We start from the raw sequence: 18,199 nt of genomic DNA, 5'->3' as shown, positions 1-18,199 counted from the left end.
CTACTCTGTGGCTGCGATGGAGCAGCAACAGGCCCTCCATTTACATGGTGGCAGCGTGGTTTTTCCCATGGTGACCGGAGGAGCCGCTGCAGTCAGGCCTTCTCTGCACGTGGAGGGTGTCCCATGTGCCCTTGCTGGTCCCTAGGCCCCTGGGAGACCTGGGAGCAGGTAAATGTAATGCTCCTCTGCGCTACTTGGGGAAGGGGGGGCGGGCACATGCCTATTTTATTGGGGGTCCCCTTGGGTTCTTGTGCTCCTGCCCCACTTTTTTTTTTTTTTTTTTTTTTTTTTACTTTGACATGTAAAAGTAGGAAACAAAGGAAGTTAATTGTGGGGTACTGTAGGGTCAACTACTAGTACTGTACCTTGCGGTGGTATTGGTATATTCCTTTTCAATCCTGTACATAACATCCTGGCAGCTCCGGATGTCTGGGTGCTCTCTTGCGAAGTAGTGGGGTAATTGCTTGTTTTTCCCCTTCCTAGGAGCCACTGTTTGCAGCACGTGTCATATACGACCTGCTCTTCTTCTTTATGGTTATCATCATTGTTCTGAACCTGATCTTTGGAGTGATCATCGACACATTTGCTGATCTGAGGAGTGAGAAGCAGAAGAAAGAGGAAGTTCTGAAGACCACATGCTTCATTTGTGGTGGGTTTCTGGTCAGTCATGTCTTACACCTTTCAGCACCACAGAATTCCTGACTTCCCCCTACTTGTCCTGTGTGATTAGCCAACACTATTTTGCTTATTTCAATATAAACTCTGTGGTGAGTTTCTAAGAAAAAAAACTTTGCGTTCTTAAGGGGACAAGTTTATGTCATTGTAAAAGATGGACCCTACTGACCAGATAATCAGCAGGCCTGCCAGGCAACTGGTATTGTTTAAAGGGAAATGTCAGCTTTCATAAGTCTCTCACCTGGGGTTACTTTTAAGTTCTAGTGTGTGGGAGCAGAGTCTCCTAGAGATAGATGTTGGGTGGATTTAAGCTGGCCATATATGACTTGATGTATGGCTAGATCGGATATTAGAACCCTCTCTGATCGAATCTGATCACTGTGTTCTATTGACTACCCACAAATTGCACAGCGATTTCCGATGCATTTCAGCAAGAAATCTATTGGAAATCGTCCTAGTGCAAATTGACCCGCAATATTGAGCTCTCCAGCTGCTACTGAACGCTAAAACAGTTTTCAGTCCACTGACCTAACAAACAGCAATAAGGATGACCTATCATTTTTCTCATATTCTCAAATGAAAAATGGGGCATAAATGGTTGAGCTTACCCTGGCCCTTTCAAGTGAAGTATGGTCTGGTGTTGGTCACGGAGCAGATATGCTGACACCAAATCCAGTTACCTACCTGTAGGTAATACATTTAATGACTACCTGTACATGGTTCTAATCCAGATCTGTATAATGCCCGAAAAAGAAACTTAATGTTTCAAAAGCTTGCAATAAACAGTGTACAATCGTTAAAGGAGTTACCTGAATCAACGTTTGTTGGTTTAATGTCTTCACATCTGGCCTTTTTAGAATCCACAAAGCTGACTCTATTGCCTGGCCTGGAAGCCAACACAGCATCTGCGTTTCTCTCCATTCCTGTCAGTTGTAGTGCTGATTCTATTTACTGGCAAGTAATAGGACAGCGCTGTATTTTGACACCATGCATGCAGCAGTGCATTATCGAAATGTACTGCAGAATTGCTCCTAAGCAAGAACATCGGGCAGTGTAGTCTCTGCACTTCTGGTGTCCTTGCGTATTGCACATCAAAAACATTTCAGAAGTGCATACAGCAACGCGTATTATGTGAACAAGGCCTTAAAGTTACCCTGTGGTGAGATGGGATGTGAAGGCTGCTATATTCCATTTCTGCAGATCTGTTTGGTTTCAAAGGTGTCTGAAGCATCTGAAGCAAACCTGTGGATTGTGTGGTCAGCTTCTTCCTTTTGTCATCAGGACTAGAGAATCCCAGTGCTTTTTCAGTACAGATTGGTCAGAGCTATAGTTCAATCAGAGCTGCGCACTACAATCCCAATGTGAGTTAAATTTGCTTTGAATAACCAATGGCCTCAGGCAATCGGCACTGGTGAGGGAATCCTTCTTGCATTTGTAGTATAAATAGAACGTTAAATACCAAGTTAATGGCATCTTTCCGGATTCTGACAGGCCTCTATGCCATGTATTTAACTAGTCTCAGACTTGGCAATAGAGCTTGTTTATGACAAAATTTTAAAAGTTAGTCTGTTTTCAGTGCAAATTGTAAGACCAAACTCCACCCGTTTGTATGTTTTTTCCAATCCTTATTAAACTGTAGTCAGTGGAACTGGATTGAACTTAGTCACTACTAGGAAAACGGTTTGCAGAACACGAGTGAAGAGTGTGTATCTTATGAGTAATTCCTCTTGTCACTAACGCCCTGTCTGTCACTCAGGTCTGGAACGCGACAAGTTTGACAATAAGACGGTGACTTTCGAGGAGCACATTAAGGAGGAACATAACATGTGGCATTACTTATTCTTTATTGTTCTGGTGAAAGTGAAGGATTCTACGGAGTACACTGGACCTGAAAGTTATGTGGCCGAAATGACAAAGGTGAGGCTTATAGATGATGTGGGGACACCGTGCTGGCCTCAAGAACCATGCAAGTCATATTGACACATTAAAATGCTTTGCAAATAGTTAATGGTTAAAGAATTGGCCACTGATCTCAGGAAGGGCAATAAATGGCTGGATTTGGGTTGTTCCAGCATGACAGTCACTGAAGACCGGGAAAATCCAGTAAAAAGGGATGTATAGTGTAAAGCACATTGTATTTAGAAAATAAGAAACCCTTTTCTCATTAATAAATTGAAATCCTAGAATATAGTTGAGTGTATTTTTGTTACACGTTCTGAACTTTGTATTTTTAATTTTTATACAGCACCAACGTCATCCGTAGGGCTGTGCATAGTACAGAACCAATAGTAGAGAGCACAGATGCACGACATGTTCAAACCTCTGTACAATCGGGTCATCCAGCAATACAAATACGTACATAAGTGATGTGTGGTTTGAGACCTCACCAATACGGGTTAATGTTCAGGGACGGGCCGAGGCATAGGCTGGAGAGGCTCCAGCCTCAGGGCGCAGTGTAGGAGGGGGCACACAATTCATTCAGCTGTCATTCCTAATTGTGTATGAAGCAGAAAGAAATAAGAAAAGGGGATACATAGCAGTGACTGCAAGCCAGATAACTAGATATTAAGGTGTTGGGGAGGTTATGGGCCCTGTGGCCCTCTTAGTCTAATAGCAATCAGTGTGTGACGGCTGGGGTGGGAGGGATGGAGGGGCAGACTTTGGTGTCTCAGCCTTGGGTGCTGGAGGACCTTATCCCTACTCTGTTCATGTTCATAGATAATTTACAGCAGAATAAGAAACAGCAGGCGACCCTTGCAATTTTACGATCTAGATAGAAGGTGGTGGTGGGAAGGAGACACAAAGGTTAGCGGATGAGGCAGTAAGCCTTAATTTTTGTTGCCAAAATGATTGTTTGCTCATTTTGCTCTCCAATCAGAAGTGTGTACATATAGAGAGAAGCCATAGAGGTCTCCTCTCCTGATGGAATGTAGGCTCTGATGGAGACTTGCAGGCTTCTCAGGTTCAGCTTTACTTTAAGAGCCACAGCTGGCTGTAATATTGTATTAGCCTTGTGTAGGAACTTGACGGCATTTAACAGCAGAGTTTTTTATGCGTATGGAAAGGAAGGCCTGTTTGCCATATTCTCTGAAACATTTGACCCAAATGTGAGACTTTTACACCACCACATAGAGTAACTTAGTGCATGACTGATATCCTGTCCCTATTTTTGGGTGTCACAAACCCATGGATGAGACGCAACAACTGTGCGAATGTGAAGTTCCTGACCAAACCAGGATGTACTACTGCTGAAATCCACACGCTAAAGCAATAACTTAACATAAGGTGTGAAGATCTTTGAAAAAGTTTAAAGGTGATAAAACCAGTGTTAAAGACCAAACGCAATTGGTCTTTTAACCTCTGCAAAACAACATCCTTGTTTGGTCAAGAACTTGATGACTGCTTGTTGTTTCTGCATTATATCCATGTATCCGCAACAATACAGAACCTGTCAGTCATGTCTTTCTGGTGGCGTAAACCAGATAATTGGGTTAGTAGTTTCATAGAAAATGGCAAACGGGAATAATTTTCAGTAACACACACATAGAAACTCCTCCAATAGCTAGTATCACATACTGTAAATGCATTTTAAAAGTACCTGGTCAGGAGACCAAACGCTGACTGCTTCCTGTACCACAGACTGGCGTTTGCTGTAAGCTGCAATCTTACCAGAAAATGGTCTGTGCCTTCTCCCTTGCCCACTAAACAGCAGGATGATGCAGCAGCCCCACCCATGTGATCAAATTTCTCTCAGACTATGGGCCCGATCCAATTCACGTTTTCTCCTAGGAGATCATTTTTCCATCTTCTAGTTAACTTTTCAGTACTCTGCAATTAAAAGTACCAAAAATTAGGTAAAAAAAATTCCTGTCAAAACTATTCTGGGCATTTTCTTGTTTGCTAGTTGCTTAAAAAGGCATTTTATCTATAAGCTCTTACAATATCCCCTAGTGGAAAACATTGGAGAAAAAGTGTGTGTGTGTGTGTGTGTGTGTGTGTGTGTGTGTGTGTGTGTGTGTGTGTGTGTGTGTGTGTGTGTGTGTGCGCACCCACCAGAGCCGGAGCAAACCTAGACAGTTGCCTTGGGCCTGGAGAGTCTTGGGGGCCTGGTGGATGCTAGCCTCTGTCACATCTTACAAAAAAAAAAAGCCAGGTGACCATCAGTGGTGGGTAAAAACTATCTTGCCTAGGGCCCTGTTTCATAATCTTTTTCTGGCACCCACATTTATCATTGCCCCTCCCAGAGTCTCAATTGAGTAAAGCAGGTCATGCACACATCTGCTTTCCTGTTCAAAACCAGGGACAACATGTTTGAGCAATAGTAATTTCAATCCATCTTTGGCCAATATCAGACTATCAAGTGATGCAATGCTGCAGTTCAATGGATTTTTCAACAGCTTTCCTGCTGAATTCTCTTGGGAATTGATGTGCTCTTGGAATCAATCCCTCTCTGATCAGAGAAGGACCAATCCTTTTCCCACGTTGAATGGCAATGTTTATGGCCACCTTCAGTAGCACCCCGAGGCTGCTTACACTATTACTGTATTACAAGTCTGTTACCTTGTACCTTGCTGCATACAGTGACTTTGTGCATATTGTCATGCATGTTCATGGGCAAATTTTCTGTATTTCCTAGCAACATTGCAATGGCCGCGTGGCTGTGCTTTATGCACATCAATGTTTTCTTTGCTGGAGGACCCTGTTGTGCCATGCTATCATAGTTTGGTTGCACATGCTTGCTTTATGTCATTAGGTATTAGTCAAAGATGAGCATATTACCTGGGAGATATGTTTATTAACCCTGAGACTGCTACTCATTGTAAAAATAAACTACAGGATGGGCCATTTATATGGATACACCTTTAACCACTTGCCGACCGCACGCTTATACCGTGCGTCGGCAAAGTGGCAGCTGCAGGACCAGCGACGCAGTACTGCGTCGCCAGCTGCAGGCTGATTAATCAGGAAGCAGCCGCTCGCGCGAGCGGCTGCTTCCTGTCAATTCACGGCGGGGGGCTCCGTGAATAGCCTGCGGGCCGCCGATGGCGGCTCGCAGGCTAAATGTAAACACAAGCGGAAATAATCCGCTTTGTTTACATTGTACGGCGCTGCTGCGCAGCAGCGCCGTAAGGCAGATCGGCGATCCCCGGCCAATCAGCGGCCGGGGATCGCCGCCATGTGACAGGGGACGTCCTGTCACTGGCTGCACAGGACGGATAGCGTCCTGTGCAGCCCCGATCACCGGGGATGAGCAGGTAGGAGAGGGAGGGGGGAATTTCGCCGCGGAGGGGGGCTTTGAGGTGCCCCCCCACAACAAGCCTGCCCACCAGAGCGATCAGACCCCCCCTGCACACCATCCCCATAGGGGGGGGGGAAGGGGGGCGATCTGATCGCTCTGCATGAAACCTGATCTGTGCTGGGGGCTGCAAAGCCCACCCAGCACAGATCACAAAAAATAACGCTGGTCCTTAAGGGGGGGTAAAGGGTGGGTCCTCAAGTGGTTAATAAAATGGGAATGGTTGGTGATATCAACTTCCTGTTTGTGGCACATTCGTATATGAGGGGGAAAACTTTTTCAAGATGGGTGGTGACCATGGCAGCCAATTTGAATCCAACTTTTGTTTTTTCAATAGGAAGAGGGTCATGTGACACATCAGACTTATTGGGAATTTCACAAGTAAAACATGGTGTGCTTAGTTTTAACATAACTGTATTCTATTATGAGTTATTTACAAGTTTCTGACCACTTATAAAATTTGTTCAATGTGCTGCCCATTGTGTTGGATTGTCAATGCAACCCTCTTCTCCCACTCTTCACACACTGATAGCAACACCGCAGGAGAAATGCTAGCACAGGCTTCCAGTATCTATAATGTTAGGTGCTGCACATCTCGTATCTTCACAGCATAGACAATTGCCTTCAAATGACCCCAAAGATAAGTCTAAGGGGGTCAAATTATGAAACCTTGGGGGCCATTCAACTGGCCCATGACGACCAATCCACTTTCCAGGAAACGTAATCTAGGAGTGCTCGGACCTGACACCCATAATGTGGTGGTGCACCATCTTGCTGGAAAAAAACAGTCTTGGAGGGATCTATCCAATGTGGGTTAGTGGCAGACCAATAGCGGTGGTTTCGTTTAACTTCACCATTCACATAAGTTTGCCTCATCACTGAACAAAATCTTCTGCGTAAACTGAGGGTCCTGTTCCAATTTTTGTTTTGCCTATTCTGCAAATTCAGTGCGCTGATTTGGGGCATCCTCGTTGAGATGCTGGAGTTTGTAAGGGTGCCATTTGTGAGTAGCTAATATCCGCCGAAGGGATGTTCGACTAATGCCACTCTCCAGTGACATGCAGCGAGTGTTGTGCTGTGGGCTCTTGCTGAATGAAGCTAGGACAGCCACTGATGTTTCTTCATTAGTGACTATTTCATGCGTCCACATTTTGGCAAATCCAACACTGAACCAGTTTCACGAAACTTGGCAAGCAGTTTGCTAACTGTAGCATGGGAGATAGGTGGTCTCGTAGGGTGTCTTGCATTGAAATCTGCTGCAATGACCCAGTTACTGCGTTCACCAGACATCAACACAATTTCTATCCGCTCCTCACGTGTTAACCCCGGCGACATGTCAATGGCTGTAAACAAAGAGAAACTTGTAAATAACTCATGAAAGAATAAAGTTGCGTTAAAACCAAGCACACCATTGTTTTTCTTGTGAAATTCCCAATAAGTTTGATGTCACGTGACCCTCTTCCTATTGAAAAAACAAAAGTTGGATTCAAAATGGCTGACTTCAAAATGGCCACCATGGTCACCACCCATCTTGAAAAGTTTTCCCCCTTGCATACTAATGTGCCACAAACAGGAAGTTAATATCGCCAACCATTCCCATTTTATTAAGGTGTATCCATATAAATGGCCCACCCTGTACAGTGCCTGTGCCAGCTATTATGTAATACTGGTCTTTAGTCTTTCCCAATTGTTGGCCTCCTGTTTTTTCATAGAGGACCAGGGGCGTATCCCCATCAAAACTACTTACAAAAATGCACTTCTAGATGTCCGCGCCGTATGGAGGGAAACACTTGGGAATGTCTGAAGATGTTTGCGGCATGCAAATGAAGTTTAGTGGAAAACTTCTTAGACATGCATGGCAAATGGAGGCAGACATTTTAAAAACCTCTAAAATTGACCGTGGCAGTCTAAGGGTTAATCATTGTGGAGTAACGGCATTCTGACTGATGACATCATTGCCTTTCAGCTTGGGGGTTTCATGGTCTCTACTGTGGGCGGGGCTCTTGGCTGGGCCTTTCTTTTTTCCAGTATTTGTGATGCTAATACAAATGCTAAATTTTGACACCATATAGGTTATAATTTATTTAGGAATTGATGCATTTTCTCTATATCCTGACATCATGAATCCTGTAAATATCCCCTGCATGTCTTGTGGAGTTTAACATTATTCTTCCTTTTGTACCACAGGCTTGTACGTCACACAGGTGACTCTGCTCAGTGGTAGGAATGCAGTTCGTTATTTGGTGGAACGATTGGCTGCTTAAGATGCCGGAATGTGAGAAATGTTAGCTAGAGACAGAGCAGTGGATTGCTCTATAGCTTGTGACACTATGCTCGCTAATAGAAGTGTGTACAGGCGATTTGCTTGGTCAATACTGTCACTGGGTCTAGTTATCAATGTCACCAATGTTAGTGATTTTTCTACTCTGCTAGTTAACATCTAAAGTGAGAGCCCAATAAGCACATGCCCTAGAGGCAGCAGAGTCTGGTCATGCCTCTATCCGCCATTGTTTCTAAAGCCCTCAGTCAAGAGCGTACACAGGGAAGTGCACTGAATAGTTTTGTCACATCCTAGTCTGCCACTCACTGACCACATGCTGTTTGTTCCTATTATGTTACTCATCACTCACAACTCCTGCTGCTGGTCATGTGACTATCACATGACCAGCGACAGACGTGGTGAGTGGCACGGCAAAAGTACTAAAGACATGGCAAAAAGAAAAGCTACATTGAAATGCACATGTGGTATGCAATGGCTGCATGCTTTACCTTCATATAAGCTTCAGTATACTTTTTTTTATTTATTTTTTTTCCCTCTATGCCTATGAGGATAATGGAGGTGCAATTTGGTGTGGCAGCACCACTTCTGAACAGCCTTGCTATGAGAGGCGCCTTAAAAAGAAAATCACAGTTGGGTTTTATGTATTTTTTATAAACCGCCAGTTTGTATTTCTATAAACCTCCAGTTTACTTCCTGACAAATGTGTCAGCCACCCTCTAGACCAGTGGTCGTCAAACTAAGGCCCGTGGGCCGAATGTGGCCTCCTGAGGCTTTTTTACTGGCCCCACACACACAAAATGTATTACTTATAGATGTGGTCAGCAGTGGCGTAGCTAAGGAGCTGTGTGCCCCGATGCAAGTTTTACATGGGGCCCCCCAAGCACTCTATACATAATTGATACAGCGCACCAAAACCTGCCAATGGCAATTAGTGTCAGAGGTGCAAGATGGGGATGGGGAGCAGTTTAAGGATTACCAATATTCAAAGTATCTATAGAAGTGATAATTATGAGCACAAGACCAATAGAGAGCTAATACTGCAGTTGAGGGAGGGCCCTTCGGGGCCACTCTGGCTCGAGGGCCCTGATGCAGACGCAACCTCTGCATCTTTAAATATTGGTGGTCTGCATATAGAATAGCAGTGCTGGCACCACCTTTCCACATGGAAGCCAGAAAGCAGAAATTCGCTGGTTTCCAATCAAATTCCACATCAGGTGACACTGCTGTCCAATTGACACCAAAACAACTGGACTGCAGGTTGTCACCTGGGTATGCTTCACTGTCTGGCCCGCAAAGACTTTTACATCACTTTATGTATACTCCGACCCCCCAGCAGTCTGAAGTATGTTGACCCCGCCTTCGACCCAAAGCGTTTGGGGACTCCTGCTCTAGACACTAAAATTATTCTGTAACCCCCACTAATGCATATTAACATTGACTACTTCCTGCAGGCCCACAGAACCTGTAGTGAGAGGCATGCTGTGGCTGCCAGGCTGGATAGTGTACTGGTTAAGAGCACCGCCTTTGACATGGGAGACTAGAGTTTGAATCCTGGCTAGGGTCAATACCTATTCAATATGTTAAAGGCAAGACTCCCTAACATTACAGGGTGGCCTCTCGAGTGCTTCCCTGTGGGTGCAGCTCTTGAGCTCTTTGAGTCCGACAGGAGAAAAGCGCTATACAAATGTTCAGATTATATTGTTTTCCTTTTAAACCATACCAGTTGCCTGGCATCCTGTTGATCTTTCATGCATCAGTAGTGTCTGAATCACAAACCTGAAGCAAGCATGCATCTAATCCAGTCAGACTTCTGTCAAACATCTGACCTGCATGCTTGTTCAAGGTCTATGGCTAAAAGTATTAGAGGCAGAGGATCACCACGACAGCTGGGCAGTCTGCATTTTTTTTAATAGGAAATAAATACGGTATGTCCGCCTCCATATTCCTCTCCCCTCAGGTTTATTTTTGTTTTGTTTTTCTGCTGTCTCACTGCAAGCCTGATCTCCATTTTCAGCCGGTGTGTAGTGATGCAGTAGAAACGTAAAGCTGAAGTCATTATATTGGCCAAATTAAAAGATGTGTGCATAAATGAATGAGTGTGCTGTATGTGGTTTCCTGGGAGGTCCTCTTTAAACAGTAAATACTTTGAGCATTTGTCATGGTTCTGTGGAAAGACTGCGGGTGGTTAACAGGCCTGTCGGCTGCTTGGAGGGGGCCACGATCAGGTCACGGGGAGGAAACTTCAGCCTCCTTGCAAACTCAGCCAACGTCTTCCTTGTTAGCAGGGATTGAATCATCACATAGTGTGGGTGGGTCACCTGACCATATCATAGTGCAGATTCTCAGCAGCTTTGAAACTCAGGAATCCACTTCCTGCACTGGATTTAACCTCCTTAGCTGAGAAAAAGAAGCAGGGGGTGCAGACAGACCCTTCCCTGTAATGTGACGAAAGAGGGAGATCCTTGTGCAATCAGATTGTTCGGCTGACACAGCTTCTGCTTCTCGGTACTGTGTAAGGCCACATATTGCCCCCCCCCCCTTCCTCACGCTTTTTTGTACCTTTTTGACCCTGCACTATCCCAACTAGACAAGTCCTGGTTTGTGGAGAGATTAGGGCAGAGAATTCCTAAGCAATTAAGAGGAATGTTCCTGACTTGATTCAACTTTCCTCTATGCTTCCGTCCTCTTCCGGTGCCTGTACACTGTGACATTGTGGTGTTGCTTGCTTGAGTACATACAGTAGTTTGCAAAAGTATTTCCACGTTTTGGCATATTACTGCCACAAACGTGAATCAATTTTATTGGAATTCCACGTGAAAGACCAACACAAAGTGGTGTACACGTGAGAAGTGGAACGAAAATCATACAGGATTCCAAACATTTTTTACAAATCACTGCAAAGTAGGGTGTGCGTAATTATTCAGCCCCCTTTGGTCTGAGTGCAGTCAGTTGCCCATAGACATTGCCTGATGAGTGCTAATGACTAAATAGAATGCACCTGTGTGTAATCTAATGTCCGTACAAATACAGCTGCTATATGACGGCCTCAGAGATTGTCTAAGAGAATATTGGGAGCAACAACACCATAAAGTCCAAAGAACACACCAGACAGGTCAGGGATCAAGTTATTGAGAAATTTAAAGCAGGTTTAGGCTACAAAAAAGATTTCCAAACCATTGAACATCCCAGGGAGCACTGTTCAAGCTATCATTCAGAAATGGAAGGAGTATGGCACAACTGTAAACCTACCAAGACAAGGCCGTCCACCTAAACTCACAGGCTGAACAAGGAGAGTGCTGATCAGAAATGCAGTCAAGAGGCCCATGGTGACTCTGGATGAGCTGCAGAGATCTACAGCTCAGGTGGGGGAATCTGTCCATAGGACAACTATTAGTCGGGCACTGCACAAAGTTGGCCTTTATGGAAGAGAGGCAAGAAGAAAGCCATTGTTAACAGAAAAGCAAAAGTCCCGTTTGCAATTTGCCACAAGCCATGTGGGGGACACAGCAAATGTTGAAGAAGGTGCTCTGGTCAGATGAGACCAAAATGGGACTTTTTGGCCAAAATGCAAAACGCTATGTGTGGCGGAAAACTAACACTGCACATTACTGTGAACACACCATCCCCACTGTCAAATATGGTGGTGGCAGCATCATGCTCTGGGGGTGTTTCTTTTCAGCAGGGACAGGGAAGCTGGTCAGAGTTGATAGTAAGATGGATAAAGCCAAATACAGGGCAAGCTTGGCAGAAAACCTCTTGGAGTCTGCAAAAGACTTGAGACTGGGGCGGAGGTTCACCTTCCAGCAGGACATCAATCCTAAACATACAGCCAGGGCAACAATGGAATGGTTTAAAACAAAACCTATTCATGTGTTAGAATGGCCCAGTCAAAGTCCAGATCTAAATCCAATTGAGAATCTGTGGCAAGATCCGAAAACTGCTGTTCACAAACGCTGTCTATCTAATCTGACTGAGCTGGAGCTGTTTTGCAATGGGCAAGGATTTCAGTCTCTAGATGTGCAAAGCTGGTAGAGACATACCCTGAAAGACTGGCAGCTGTAATTGCAGCAAAAGGTGGTTCTACACATTATTGACTCGGGGCTGAATAATTACGCACACCCCACTTTGCAGTTTTTTGTTTTTTTTTAATGTGTGGAATCCTGTATGATTTTCTTTCCACTTCTCACGTGTACACCACTTTGTATTGGTCTTTCACGTGGAATTCCAATAGAATGTATTCATGTTTGTGGCAGTAATATGACAAAATGTGGAAAACGTCAAGGGGGCAGAATACTTTTGTAAACCACTGTACATGCCGGTGGGTTATGGACTACAGGCACTAGGGAATCACTGAAGCACACAGGAAGGAACCTGCTGTACAGGTGGATACACTGCACTAATACTCTGCAGGTGCCCCAGTGGAGCAGTATTGGCTAGTCGGACACCTGGGGGGACCCATCGCTGACGCCAAGGCTCCATACCCCTGCACCTTGCCAATTTTAAAACCAAATAATGTTGATTGCTTTTGACCAGACAGTGATCAAAATTGTGATCAGGTTGGCAGATTTTCTAAGTGATCGCATTATTATTATTATTTAGTATTTATATAGCGCCTAACTGTCCCTCAAAGGAGCTCACAATCTAATCCCTACCATTGCCATATGTCTATATTATGTAGTGTAAGTACTGTAGTCTAGGGCCAATTTTAGGGGGAGCCAATTAACTCATCCATATGTTTTTGGAATGTGGGAGGAAACCAGAGTGCCCGGAGGAAACCCACGCAGACACGGAGAGAACATACAAACTCTTTGCAGATAGTGCCCTGGCTGGGATACAAACCAGGGACCCAGCGCTGCAAGGCGAGAGAGCTAACCACTACGCCACCGTGCTGCCCAATTGTATAGTGTATGGGCACGCAAACTCTGTTCTGTGCTGCTGGAGGACTCTGCTTCTTCCACTATGTATAACCCTCCTCTTAATGACTTGCGGCATCTTCCAAAGTGCGCATCCACCCCCCTCCCTCCCTGGCTGCTGCTCGTTTACCTTCTCGAGTCGGCGGCCTCCTCCTCCACCACAGTCTCCGGATCCCCCTTGCCCTCAGATCAGCGGTGACCTGGCCACAGACAGTGGAGCAGTTCCTGTAAGGGGGGGGGGGGGGGGACACGACAAATTGGCTCCCTACACTATGTGCACTTATACCTGGCTAACCTATACTGGGGCACATATACCTGGCTAGCTGTACTGGGGCATCTATACCTGGCTAGTTGTATGGGGGGCACCTATACCTTGCTACCTACATATACTGGGGGTGGGGTTTTTGTGTGTGTGTGTGGGGGGGGGGGGGGGTTGCACCACGGCTATACCTTGTGGTGCAAATTTTCGAGTGCTGTGCGATCATTCCAAATTCAGAGGGGGGGGGGGGGGGGGGGAAGATCCTCACAAGTTTGCCTCAGGCAGCAAAATGTCTAGAACCGGCCCTGGATGGACCCAGATACTACTAATGCCAGAATGATCAGCAGGACTGGCAGGCAAATGGTGCTTCCCCTCTCCTCTGCTGAAGACTCCACTTCCATCATTTTGCTTGCCATGAACCTCTGTGCTATCTAATGCTAGGTACACACCATACAATTTTGTGTTAGATAGATGGTTCGATAGGTAATTTCTGACATGTCCAATCTTATTTTCGATCGTTTTTCTTTTCGATTTCTCATAGAAGTGAATGGAAATGGATAAAAGATATCCAAATCAAATCGGAAATTGATCGGATGGAAAATCGACCAAAAAAAGCGCATCATGTGTACCCAGCATAAGATTAGATGTGTGTGTCTTACAGGCACAGTTTGTGTAGCTATTTAAAAAAAATTCAGCCTTTTTGCTGCAAGTTTGGATCATTAAAATATCCTCAGAACTTTAAAAAACATGTTGCTACGTGAGTGGGGCTGCTACTGCAGTTGTTTCCATTCCAGTTATGCAGTTTATTCCCATAAAGGATGACTTCCTTGCCAGAGGAGAAATTCTCTGGGGTCTCTAGTACTGAAATGAGCCTCAGATCCGGGACTCGTCTGTCAGGGGGCGCTTGCCCTTGTCACCTGTCCCCGCTGACACTAGTGCGGTCACTGCGGTTCACAGGCCTCCCCGCCCCCTGAGTTTCCGGAGCTGTCCACCCCCATGTCTGGGTTTCGAGCTGTGTGTCCAGGGGACTTTTCCAGCTCTTTACTTAGAAGTGAGTTTGTTGTGTGGTTTAGACACATCTGCTGAGAGGAAGCTGTGGGAAGGAGAGAGGGGGGAGAGCTTTGCTGGAGAAGTAATGCTGAGGAGGGGATAGACTTGTCTGGTGAGGTCGGCTGCAGTCAGTGTAGAGGGTGATTTTCTGGGAATTGTTGAGACGCAGCCAGGAGAGGTGTATCCGCTACTGTACATAACCCCCCCCCCCCCCCCCCCCCCCACCTTTTCATATTGTTGTTCTTTCCCTGTGAGCACTAGTCTTATATATTTGCTATGATATGTAGCACCTTGGTACTCTGCTCATATGTGAGTGCTTAGGAAACGAGACCCTGAGAAAGAAAACTGATAAGTGCCGACCCATATTTACATCACAGGAGCCTATAGACACAGATGTCCTGGCACCCTAGACTTTTTTCCCTCCATGAACCTACAAACCCCCGACAAACCGCACCACAAGTGTGCTGGCTGTTCCAGCTGTCACTTCTTCCTTACTTCCCTGCCTGGCATAGGTAGCTACTCATGCCTCTTTATACTGAGGGTACCTCTGGCTGCCTAATACTAAGTAGCTAGAGCTGCCCCCATGTATTGGGTAGAAAAAGGTGCCTCCAGGCTGAAGGCAGAGCTTGTCAGTGGAATGCGGAGAGCAGGGGGCGTAACCTCATATGTACACTCTGCATACGGAAGGAGGGAGGCAGGCACTTAGGGAGGGGAATGAGCCGCCTTTACATCATTAGGCGCCTGTAGGCATGTGCCCTGGATAAGTGGGTTAACTATCCAGGCTCTATCAAACACTTCTACTAGAAGAATTTTTATTGGACAATTCACATAGATGTATGTTCTGAGACATTACAACCACCTGTCTAATATTGTGTAGGCCCTTTTTTGTGCTGCTAAAAAGGCTCTGACCCATCCAGGCATGGACACCACAAGACCTCTGAAAATGCCCTGTGGCACCAGCACCAGAATATTTGCAACAGGCTCCAGGTCAGATGGGCTTGTCCCTTTCTCTCCAGACACATCAATAAGCCTTGGGTACTACCCACACTGTCCCTAGTTTACCGTGTGCTCTTTCCTTGGACCAGGTTTGGTAGGAACTGACTACTGCATACTAGGATCACTCCCCAAGAACTGCTGTTTTGGGAATGTGCCGATATAGAGATCTAGGAATAATAATTTTACTAGGGATGGTCAATGGGAAGCTAATCGGTTTGTAGAAATGTGCACATTTTAAAGTAATTTTGTACAGCTTTTGAAGGAGCCAATTCATGTCCACCTCCGCTTCATTTAATAGGTCTATGCCCATGGTAGATCAGATTGGGATTCCTTTTAAGGGACAGTTAGTGACAGGACTAATGTTCTCTGTAAAGCACTGTGGAAGAGTTCACCTCTATGCAGATGCATAAAAGTTGACACAAGTAGGCTGACCAGCATCATAAATATTTGGTAGAGTAAATTCTGATGAAGTATTCCTATATTGTGCCTCTTCTAAATGTTCAAGCTTTCTCCACCCCCAGGATCGGAACTTAGACTGGTTTCCACGGATGAGAGCAATGTCTCTAGTGAGTAGTGATTCAGAAGGTGAACAGAACGAACTCAGAAATTTGCAAGAGAAGTTGGAGTCTACCATGCGTCTTGTGACAAATTTGTCCAACCAGCTCAGTGAACTGAAAGATCAGGTAAGTACCCTTCCTTGGCCACAGAACTTGTCTATACAGCCCTTGGCCCTGAACTGTTATGCGAGGGATCAAGTTGTGACCGTTGCATGCAACATTTCAGATGCACAACCAATCTGTAGCTTCCACCTTAAAGGATACCTGAGGAAAGTGCATGAAGTTCTATTTAGCTTTACCTGGGGCTTCTTTCAGTCCCCCCCCCCCCCCCCAGTCTATCAGGTCCCTTGCTGGGTAGGAACCCCACAAATGATCCCATTCTAGAAAGAAGACACCCAAAGGTATTCCGTTAGGAGTATGGTGAGTTCATAGAAGATTTTATTTTTTGCCACAAGTTAGCGGAAAATTACACTTTGTGAAAAAAAACAATTAAAATCAATTTCCGCTAACTTGTGACAAAAAAATAAAAACTTCTATGAACTCACCATACTCCTAACGGAATACCTTGGGGTGTCTTCTTTCTAAAATGGGGTCATTTAGTGGGGTTCCTATACTGCCCTGGCATTTTAGGGGCCCTAAACCATGAGGAGTAGTCTTGAAACAAAAATGACCTGTGAAATCCTAAAGGTACTCATTGGACTTTGGGCCCCTTAGCGCAGTTAGGGTGCAAAAAAGTGCTACATGTGTGGTATCGCCGTACTCGGGAGAAGTAGTATGTGTTTTGGGGTGTATTTTTACACATACCCATGCTGGGTGGGAGAAATAACTCTGTAAATGACAATCTTTTGATTTTTTACACACAATTGTCCATTTACAGAGTTATTTCTCCCACCCAGCATGGGTATGTGTAAAAATGCACCCCAAAACTTATTGTACTACTTCTCCCGAGTACGGCGATACCACATGTGTGGCACTTTTTTGCACCCTAACTGCGCTAAGGGGCCCAAAGTCCAATGAGTTCCTTTAGGATTTCACAGGTAATTTTGAGAAATTTCGTTTCAAGACTACACCTCACGGTTTAGGGCCCCTAAAATGCCAGGACAGTATAGGAACCCCACAAATGACTCAATTTTAGAAAGAAGACACCCCAAGGTATTTTGTTAGTAGTACGGTGAGTTCATAGAAGATTTTATTTTTTTGTCACAAGTTAGCGGAAATTGATTTTTATTGGTTTTTTTCCACAGTGTCATTTTCCGCTAACTTGTGACAAAAAATAAAATCTTCTATGAACTCACCATACTCCTAACGGAATACCTTGGGGTGTCTTCTTTCTAAAATGGGGTCATTTGTGGGGTTCCTATACTGTCCTGGCATTTTAGGGGCCCTAAACCGTAAGTAGTCTTGAAACAAAATTTCTCAAAATGACCTGTGAAATCCTAAAGGTACTCATTGGACTTTGGGCCCCTTAGCGCATTTAGGGTGCAAAAAAGTGCTGCACATGTGGTATCGCCGTACTCAGGAGAAGTAGTATAATGTGTTTTGGGGTGTATTTTTACACATACCCATGCTGAGTGGGAGAAACCTCTCTGTAAATGGACAATTGTGTGTAAAAAAAAAAATGAAAAAATTGTCATTTACAGAGATTTCTCCCACCCAGCATCGGTATGTGTAAAAATACACCCCAAAACACATTATACTACTTCTACTGAGTACGGCAATACCACATGTGTGGCACTTTTTTGCAGCCCAACTGCGCTAAGGGGCCCAAAGTCCAATGAGCACCTTTAGGCTTTACAGGGGTGCTTACAAATTAGCACCCCCCAAAATGCGAGGACAGTAAACACACCCCACAAATGACCCCATTTTGGAAAGTAGACACTTCAAGGTATTCAGAGAGGGGCATGGTGAGTCCGTGGCAGATTTCATTTTTTTTTTTTTTTTTTTTTGTCGCAAGTTAGAAGAAATGGAAACTTTTTTTTTTTTTTTGTCACAAAGTGTCATTTTCCGCTTACTTGTGACAAAAAATATCTTCTATGAACTCACTATGCCTCTCAGTGAATACTTTGGGATGTCTTCTTTCCAAAATGGGGTCATTTGGGGGATATTTATACTATCCTGGAATTCTAGCCCCTCATGAAACATGACAGGGGGTCAGAAAAGTCATAGATGCTT

The 18,199-nt window shown here is 44.9% G+C and overlaps 1 protein-coding gene across 1 annotated transcript in view; it reads left to right on the top strand.

Annotated features, from left to right (window-relative positions):
- The window catches only part of ITPR1 (inositol 1,4,5-trisphosphate receptor type 1), a 366,152-nt gene that overhangs the window by 345,568 nt on the left and 2,385 nt on the right, over window positions 1-18,199 (top strand). The window contains 3 exon segments of the mRNA XM_068253115.1: window positions 484-649; window positions 2,432-2,592; window positions 15,992-16,153. Coding sequence (XP_068109216.1) covers window positions 484-649; window positions 2,432-2,592; window positions 15,992-16,153 — 489 coding nt within the window.

The sequence above is a fragment of the Hyperolius riggenbachi genome, chromosome 9, assembly GCF_040937935.1.
Source record: "Hyperolius riggenbachi isolate aHypRig1 chromosome 9, aHypRig1.pri, whole genome shotgun sequence".
Lineage (NCBI taxonomy): Eukaryota > Metazoa > Chordata > Amphibia > Anura > Hyperoliidae > Hyperolius > Hyperolius riggenbachi.
The sequence above is the reverse complement of the archived record's forward strand: the minus strand, read 5'-3'. Positions and strand labels throughout refer to the sequence as shown.